Source organism: Apis laboriosa, unplaced genomic scaffold (assembly GCF_014066325.1).
Source record: "Apis laboriosa isolate Shangri-la unplaced genomic scaffold, ASM1406632v1 scaffold23_cov150, whole genome shotgun sequence".
NCBI lineage: Eukaryota > Metazoa > Arthropoda > Insecta > Hymenoptera > Apidae > Apis > Apis laboriosa.
Genome location: NW_025222452.1, coordinates 3,565,903 through 3,575,610, shown reverse-complemented (window position 1 = coordinate 3,575,610; position 9,708 = coordinate 3,565,903). Strand labels below are relative to the sequence as shown.

Genomic DNA, 9,708 nt, shown 5'->3' with positions numbered 1-9,708 from the left:
AAAAAAAAAAAAAAAAAAAAAAGAAGAAAAGAGGAAAAAAAAAAATAAGGGAAAAAATTTCCTATATAAATATTAATCGGTCGAAGCAAAAAGCAAGGAGAGACAGTCTACTCTACAGACTTTTTCCATTCGATTCTACGGATTTATGAGCAAGAAATGCTCACCTGCCTGCTTTCACGAGTCGAGAAACATGGAATTGGCATTCGAGGAGCAACATCCTCGTACAAGAAAGGCCAAAGAACAGCACTATTTCTACGCCTGAGATCGTTCTCGATCTTACGCATTTTTTTCTCTTTTTTTAGTTGTTTTTTTTTTTCCCCCAATCATTTTATATCACGTGCTTTTCTCCACAGCTCTGGACGAGCTTTGATATGATCATTTTTTTCTTCTTTTATTTCCCATTCGTTTTATTTCCTTTATTGTTTTAACTAATCCCCCCCAAAAGAGTCCCTATCGAAACGCACATTGTTCTCTGTTCCCTCTTTTCTTCGCTGTTTTGCTGCGGAAACATTACGAAATTTGTTCTTTTATTCGTGGCAAATCGTAAAAAAAAAAAAAGAAAAAAAAAAGAAAAAAAAAAGAAAAAAAAGAAAAGAAATTCATGAATTTTACATGTTCAAGTTTCTGACAGCTGAAGGTGAAAGATCGAAAAGTTTAAAATATCAATGGAAAAATGTAGCGATAAAATCGAAGGAAGGGAGAGATTATCGAGTGATGAATTGAAAACAGAAACGACGAGAGAACTAAATCTATAAAAAATATCGACTCATTATAATATGCGATACTTTTTGTATATAACATATTACTTTACTAAAACAAAACAAAAAAAAAAAAAAAAAAAAAAAAAAAGAAAATAAGAGAAAAGAAATCGTTAACGATATCATTTCCCTTTCCTCAATCGCTGCCCGCCACCCGTCTATTGCTGCATTACGATTATCTTTAATTATGATTAACTATCGTATCGATTAAGATTTTGCATTGATCGTATACTTATCAATTTTACTGATCGAGCGCGTAAAAAGTGTTCGTAATCTCTTTTTCTGCGATGTAACTGTTAAGCGTGTAAGAATTCTAATAATAGAGAGTGATAAACTACTAAGCTATTATACAAGGCAACTCTGTTTTGGAAATATCGCTATATAGTACGAGATGTTGAATCAAAAAAAAAAAGGAAAAACTTGCAACGAAGTCTGAGGATGCGTTTTTTTTAGAAAATAGGTAACGCGTTTAACCGGAAAAGGACGTAATTTGGTTCTTAAATAATAAGAATGGCCAATGTATTAGAAATTATATTACGTATATACATCACTTCTAAGGACATATAAAAAAAAAGAAAAAAATCACACGTTATGATCATCTGCGAGAAGACAAAAGAAAAAGAAAAAAGAAGAAGAAGAGGAAGAAGAAGAAGCAGCTTAATAGGAAGAAAGTTTTATTACTTATACGTACGAATCGAAATGTTTAAATTAACAAACATTTAACAAAACATCGAACATCAAGTTCGAACTTTCAAAAGTGAACACTAATACAATGGTCTCTTCGCGCGGGTCGTTCGAAGCAGAGTCTTAGAAGCAAGAAAGCAAAGTAAAAAAAAAAAAAAAACAAAGAAATTCGTTCGTAAATTAATACTAGCCCGAAGTCAATCCTGTTTGCATTTTCTCGAGCTCTGCAAAGATTCATCTCGTTTCCTCTGAAACTTTTTATACGTTGGGTTCGTCGGCGATAGGACGCAACAAGAGTGTTCTCTTTTTGAAGGTTGCAAACTTGAACAAGCGCGCGGGCGCCAATTTTAAATAGAGATTTATCGCAGATGAGGAAGAAGTGACAATGAAATAATAGAGAAGAAACGAAAAGCCGCCCTTAAGTTAGAGCGAACTCGTCCTCTTTCCCTTCCTCGAATAGAAACTCTCACCACCCTTTTTACCCTCTCTCTCCTTCATACCCTGATACAATATAATACCGTAACCTCGTAACGAAACGGAAATAGAAGAAAAGATACGAAATCATAATCTTAAGGAAAAAAAAAAAGAAAAAGAAAAAAAAAAAAGAAAGGATTTTGATGACGCTACGAAGGGCATTTTTTTTTAACGCATCTCTATTAAACGACCGGCGCCGGTCGACGCGGAGCCGCCCTTTTTTTCTCTTAGGTTTAATAAGCAAAACCAAGCCCCCTCTTTTCCGATGATCCACCCCCCCCCCATCCCCTACCACACNAAAAAAAAAAAAAAAAAAAAAAAAAAGGAAGAAAAAAGGAAAAAAAAAATAAAGAAGAAAGAAATAAAAAGGGAATCTTTTACGTCCGCGTGATCTCGAACAGAGAATCGCGCGTGCATTTTCGTTCGACTCACGATCGATTGTACCGTCTTTTTCGTGATGTCGGGGATGAGAAATGTTCTTGGCAAGCTTCTCTTCCAATTGCAACGATGAATTTGTTCTCGTTGATTTTAATTTACATTCAGTCCATTTTTCTCTGCTATCGATATATTTAACACTTGACGAGGAATTCGATGGTGGATAATTACAAATATCCTTAAATTCTAAAGAAATGTCATTTTATGTATGGTTTTTTTTTTTTTTTTTTTTTTTTTTTNNNTTTTTTTTTTTTTTTTTTTTTTTTTTTTTTTATATATTATTTCGAATTGGCGTCAAACGTAGATAATAAATTTTGAATAGTAGAATGGAAGCGGCACGGAACATTTTTTCATTATACTCCGAGATCGATTTATGTAATAAGAATAACACACGAGAAACAGGCAACAAACAGAGAAACATACATAAATACATATACATACATATACACACACGAAATGCGTGAGAGGGAGAGAAATTGGTGTGTTTAGCGTGTGTGTCTCTGTGTGTGTTTGTGCGAACGCGTGTCGAGGGAAGACACAGATGGAAGAAAGTTCCAGTAATTGTGAATCGGCCGAGGAAAAGAAGAAAAAGAAAATCGAGACAGAGAGAGAGAGAGAGAGAGAGAGAGAGAGAGAGAGAGAGAGAGAGAGAGAGAAAGAGAGGGAGAAAGTGGTGTGCGTGTACAATTAAGATGAAAAATGTATGCATGAGAGAATGGATAAGAGAGAAAGAGAGAGAGAGAATCGTAATCTCGCTCGTATCACGATGTGTGTATTATATAAGATATACAGTTTACAATTATTTGTAATGGATACTTTTTATTTGTCAAATAAAAGTTAGTACAAATGAAGGTAAAGTAGGAATGACATTTTTTTTTTTTTTCTTTCTTTCTTCCTGGCTGGAAAGTGTGGGAATTTCGTCGATCTCAACAACGATGGATTTAAAATCGAGAAAATTCTATAGGTAAATAAGATTCTATTCTTTATTATTTAATTTCTTCTTGATTGTTTTATTTATCGAATCTCTTTTCTACCGAGGAATAATCTCAATATCCGCGGTGGAACGAAGAAATATTTTTTCCATCGGTATCACAGACGATAGTGCGTTTTAATCGACACGTATCGGAAAAAAAAGAAAAAAAAAAAAAAAANAAAGAAGAAGAGATACAAGATCGATGAAAAATGATCGTCCGCGCGATCATGGATTACGATGGAATCGACGCGCTATTTTTTATTCCATGCAATTTTACTTCTAATTCGTTATCACTTCTCTCTAAAAGGTACGTTTCCACTTAAGAATAATCTTTGGTTCGATGAAACACTTGGATCAACGATCTTTGCATCGTCTGGAAAATTTCCAGAAGAAAATAAACGACAATACAAAATGTTTTATCACATTTACATATTTATATATATATATATATATATATATTTCTTCTCGGGATTCTTTGCTGTTCTTCCTCTACCACGATTGAGCATGAAAAGACACGGAGGCAAAAATTGTGCGGCAGGTATTTTTAGATCAATGTCAAACATTCTCTCGAGTTACTCGATTTCTCTCCATTACGCATCCATATTCGAAGGATTTTTAATTTCATTTCATCTCTTCTCGCGTAAATAAGGGGGAATAATAATTTCTAGTTGGAAAACTTTTGTACGTACTTCCCCTTCCTTTCAGAATTCGCATAACGGAATCCATCGATAATTTTCACAAAGATGGAAAAAAAAAAAAAGAAAAAAAAGAACAGAAATCCCCTCGATACGAGGAATCGTGGAGCGTTCCACCCGTGATCGATCTCGCATCCCCGGGAGGAGGGACACTTTTGTTCTCCTCAACAATTCTGATCGTGCTCCTGTTGATGAAAAGTGTCACGGTAAAGGGAGGTTGGCGTGCGATGCATCATCGTCACGTAGGAGGTTGCCGAGGCAGGCGTGGCCGTCGGATTCGGTGTTGGCGTCAACAACGGCGTACCCTGAAGACTAATGACCAATGGCAGCGCGGTCGGGGTGCACAGGCTCATCGCGTTTCGTCCACTTTCCGTCACCGAACGATGTCTCGGCCTTGCTGACCTAGAAAACGTTTCTTCCTTCAGGTACATGCATTAAAGAAGAGTAATAAGCCCGTGGAACGATCGGTCTATCGGGCTTTCATTGCCTACAATACGGGGCCAGGAACGTGCTATGGGATTTAATACCTCCCCTACTTATTCCTCTTCCTCTTCTTCTTCTTCTTCGTGGATATTTTTGCCGAGATTTGTCTTTCTTTCTTATGGGAGCAAGTTTTGTCGAGTAGATACAGGTAAAGAGAATGAGCGATAAAAGGTTTTTCTCCGTTTTTTTTTTTCTTTTTTTACTATTCTTTTTCTAGTTGACGAGGTACGTGGAAAGTTCGAGAGGAAATTAAAGGAAATCGACGAGATCGTTAGTTGCGAATTATCTTATCGATGAAGGTCCAATTATTTCTCATCTAGAGATCGTCGTGTCGATTTTTGAAAGATAGAAATATCGAATACTTTTCAGATACGTGCATATTATCTTTCGAGTACCAATCACTTATCTCCCTTTCCATTTAACGAACGCGACTACGAACGTTGTCTTGACAAAGTATCGCCAATATTGCAAAAATCCGCGTAAGCCTCGATAAAGCTAAGAAAAGAGCGCAACCAAAATATAAGTTAATAAGAAAAAAAAAAAAAAAAAAAAAAATATCCAAGTTTTCGAATAAATTCCAATCATCCCGAGAAGCACGCACAATCAAAAGTGGTTGTTGATCTATCCTATAGGAACTCACCTGGAACACTTGCACTTCAACAATCTGATGAACGCAGCCCTGAACGTTCTATTGAAGATGGTGTAGATGACCGGATTGATCGTGGAGGACACGTAGCCGAGCCACAGGCATACGTTGACCACGTGTACCGGCACCGAGCACTCGGGACACGCGGCGAAAAATATGTTCAAGAGAAAGAACGGGGCCCAGCAGAGCACGAACATGAAGAAAACCAGGCCCAACACCTTGCTGGCTTTCTGCTCCGTTGCAACGGCGTTCGCGGCCAACGATCTCCTCTTCGTTCTACCGGGGAGAAACCTGAGAACACGGGGGATATAGCTTGTGTTTGCCCTCCGGATTCGAAAGTCAGCCGAATCGACCGCCATTTGCATGTGCAAATGGGTTTCCATGCTCGGGGGGTTAATCCCATAGAGTGAACGCGACTCGTTCCACACGTTGAACGCACAATCCTGTGTGTGCCGGGGGATTTCGGGATACGAACAACCTCTCAATTTCGCGATTAAACTTTGCCAACCTAGTGAATCGCGACAAACATCGGGGATAACCCGAGGATCGCGATATCGAGCCGCGTTGAATAGTTAATTTCGTTATAAACGAACGATCGAGGCAAACAGCGAGACAAATACTTTCAATACTTTTTGGAAATAAACTAAATCGTGTACGGACGAATCGTGCTTTAATCGCGAAAGCAAGGTTGTTGAGCAAATTGACGAGAGAGAGAGAGAGAGAGAGAGAGAGAGAGAGAGAAAAGGAATTCGAACCTGAGATTCAGGGTGTTGGGAGTGACGTTTAATTGGAGCTTCAAAGCCTTCAGAGTGAAATTCCTTGTTTCACGGGCGATATTCTCAGGCGTTTGCGTCGCTTGATCCACTTTCGTCGCCAGTCTCGTCGTTCCGCTTCCGGCCGGGTTACTCGCCCCGTTCACGGCGAAATTCAACTGCGGTTGAGACTTTGCGGCCGACCTTGCCCCCCTGCACCTGTTATGTTTGCGACGGTACAGAGCCTCCGCGTTTAATTTGGTTAAACTGGAAAATTAAACGGTTGTTCCGTGGCAACAAGTTATCACGACGAATCGCAGCACACGGCCCTCCTCGCGGACCGTATATATACACACACACATACACACACACGCTACATACGTTTCGTTGTTTCGAAATTTTATTCCAAATTTCTTTCTTCTTTTTTTTACCGAAATATGCAAGAGAAAAATTGATATCTGACTGCACGAAATTGCATCGTGTTTAGCGGACCAGAATAATTTCAGAACGAATAAATTAATCGCGTTATTTATAATTTTCACCGTGATCGAGACTTCGTCGCTTCTTTTTTCTTTTTTTTTTTTTTTTTTTTTTTTTCATATTTTGCCTCGCTAATCGTATCCCTTAATTTCCTTTCCAATTAAGAGGGGAAAGTTGAGTGAAATAGGACCAAAAAAGATTTTTAATTCCATTAACGCGATTGAGTCGGTTAAAATATGTTCAACAGCGAAATTTACGTCGCGTTAGATTAATTGGATTAAAGGTGTACTCGCAGTCGGGATAAATTACGATTTCTAATTGCTTCCACGATTTCGTCCCGTTATCGAGAGGGAAAATTCCAAAACGAAGATTTACACGCGATTCTAAATCCTCCCCACTCGTTATTTCGTTATTTGTTTGTTCGTTACGCTTACCTGTCGCTTCCGACACCGCCGGAAGTCCTCCACGTGTACCGCGATGACGAAGAGGTGCCGGTTTCCACGGTCGAAGTGGCGGTGGAAGAGGCCTTGGTCGAGAAGTATCTGCCTCCCAGCCTTCGAAACTGATCTCGTTCGGGATGTTCCGCGATGAAACGAGCTTTTTGCCTGAGCAGCTGCACCGTCAGAATGTAAGTGGCTACCATGACGATCATGGGTATGTAGAAGGCGATCAGGGAGCCGAACACGAAAAACGCTCTGTTGTTGATCACGCATGCCCCCGGCCGTGGCATAATATTCAGAGGATTTATTATGCCTGGGGAAAAAGATTGTTACAAATAATAAAATTAACCTATTGGATGAAGGAATTTGGTAAATTATTCAACGCGAATGATGTTTGAATATGCGACAAATCCTATCTAAATTCTCTATCTGGATCAAAACCAAGGTCACTTGAAGCGTATATATAACCTTTTCGGCGAACACATTCAGTACAACGTTCCATTGCCTGCGTAATTTGCTTCGTTTTATTTCAAATCCGCTACGCGCGTAATTTATAGCTATTTCGATAAAGAGAGACATTTATTGAGACATAATTGAGAGACATAATTGCACAAGGATTTTAGATTTTCTCTAGATCCAAGACTTTTACGAGTACTTTTAAAAGTATTAATTTAATCGGTGAATAAGAGTGATCCGAGAACAAATGTGCAAATGTGAAAAATTAGGACGGAAATTTGAGGATTAAGAGATTGTTCATTCAAAAAAAAAAAAAGAAGAAGAAGAAAAAAGAAAGACAATATTGGAAAGATACAATGCAATCTTTCTCCTCCCCCCTCCCCGGATCTCGCGACTCTCAAAAAACGAGGCGCCCGTTGGGCAAAACCGTAATCGTTTATCGACCAGTCCACGGTCCCGGCTCCACTGTATGCGTAAATAGTTTCGAATATCGAGCAGCCTTTGTTTCGGATAGAATGGCAAGAAGAAGAAGAAGAGGAAGAAGAAGAAGAAGAAGAGTTCGCTTACAAGTTTCCCATTTAACCTGCCGCTCCAAGGAAACGCTTTCCTTCCGAATATCCGATCCGGTTTTACGATTACGATCGTATCGATCTCTTTTTCCCAATTTCGATTATTGTTTTCCCGAACGAACGAACGAACGATTCGTCCTCGATTATTCCGTCGAATCTAATGCGTAAAGGACGTGTAAAATCTCATTTTACCCAGAACCGTGATCGAGCTGGAGACCAACATGGCGAGCAACCACACAGCCGCTATCTTGAAGCCGACCATCCGTTTGGTGGACGTGTGCCTCGTCCGCAAAGGATTCCGGATGCCGAGATACCGGCCCAACGAGATGAAGCACATGTGCATTATGCTCGCGGAACAGGCCAGCACGTCGCACGTCACGTACACGTTACACCACATCACTCCGAATGGCCAGTACCCTGCAACATTCAACGTGATCCTTTCATCGTAATTTTAGAGACCGATTTTTTGATTATGGACTCAACGGAAAAGAAAGAAATTAACGAATAAAAAGACAAGACGATTTTATAAATTTCAATTCCATTGAAACGAAAACAAAAATGAACGATCGATATCGTTCCGAGCCAAATTTTATCCATTCATTCTCGAGCTGCTTATTTCAATGCAAAAAATCTATTATTAACCGGGCACTTTGATATATAAATAACTGAGGAACAGGTATATCAATCGTATTCCAAATTATCCAACTCGGCCAACCGAGTATAGTTTAATCTATCCTTTCTTTTTTGTGATGATCTTGGTGATGTATCGCAAAAACAAGCTTCTTTTTGAGAAAGAAAAAAGAAAGAAAGAAAGAAAGAAAGAAAGAAAGAAAGGAAAAAAGAAAGAAAGAAAGAAAGAAAGAAAGAAAGAGCGCGTCCATTTCTTATCATAACGTCTCTCCTTCGAGAATTTCCACACCCTATAATCCAATTTAATCGTCCACGCGAGATGCGAAACGCGCGAAAACAGCGAACAACAGTTTACCAGACACGTATTAAGGGATTCAATTTCATTTCGTATTCCGTAATTCGTTCAACTCGTACGCGTGACGCATGGCTTTACACGAAAGCGAAAGAGCGGTTATATCTTCTTTTTCATTTCGGTGATCCTTAATCAACCTTCTGTCGGGATACGAGGCCAACTCGTTTTCAATTATCGTTGGTCAAATATGTATGAATATTTTTTTTCTTTTTTTTTTTTTTTTTTTTTTTCACGCAAAGTCTTTTGCAATTTTAGAGATGCATTCCGATCCATCCAAACGAGCATTCCAAACTCGAAAGCGTACAAAATGCCACGAATGTAAACCAGCTGTTAACATCGAGGTCCTTTGATGTTGCCCGTTTTCACGTGCATCTTACGAGTTAAAATTAACAGGCTCGCGCGTTTAACCGTAAAATCGAGTAAATTCCAGTGGTAGTTTAACAATTAGTTAGAATAGAGCGACGAAGACGAGCTTTCCAGAGGGAGAAATCAAAGCGAAACGATTTCGTTTCGAGCGTAAACAAATGATTTTTCCAAGCGAGAAATGATCTCAGATTGAAGAAACAAGATTCGAGATCGAGCGTTGAAATCAAAACGAGAATTTTAATTTCCGATTTCTTGGAAGAAATTTTCAAGAATAAAGCTGTGTTTCTTCCCGAGGCTTTATTTTAATTATTTCCATTGGAGAGTAATTCTTTTTTTTTCTTTTTTTTTTTTTTTTTTTTTTACGTTTTGACCGCTGAAGAAATTCGAGTTAAAAAGCTTATTAAGAAAAAGAAAAAAATGTCGAATTCGAAAGGGGGAAGCAAAGAGGATGGAAAAACGAAAGAGAAGTGGCAATAACGCGAAAGAATCGAGAAGGTGGTCTGGTTGAAGGACAC

General features: G+C 38.7%; 1 protein-coding gene across 4 annotated transcripts in view; it reads right to left on the bottom strand.

The window, feature by feature from the left end:
* Nucleotides 1-2,625: 2,625 nt before the first annotated feature.
* LOC122713441 (alpha-1D adrenergic receptor) overlaps nt 2,626-9,708 on the bottom strand; it is a 33,110-nt gene continuing 26,027 nt past the window's right edge. For 3 of the 4 annotated variants that reach the window (XM_043933881.1, XM_043933883.1, XM_043933880.1), the window contains 5 exons: nt 8,038-8,262; nt 6,815-7,133; nt 5,904-6,167; nt 5,143-5,439; nt 2,626-4,421 (listed from right to left, as the gene is read on the bottom strand). In XM_043933881.1, coding sequence (XP_043789816.1) covers nt 4,184-4,421; nt 5,143-5,439; nt 5,904-6,167; nt 6,815-7,133; nt 8,038-8,262 — 1,343 coding nt within the window. In that variant the 3' untranslated portion in view covers nt 2,626-4,183. The remainder of the gene's footprint in view (nt 4,422-5,142; nt 5,440-5,903; nt 6,168-6,814; nt 7,134-8,037; nt 8,263-9,708) is intronic. The other variant, XM_043933884.1, reaches the window with a different exon arrangement.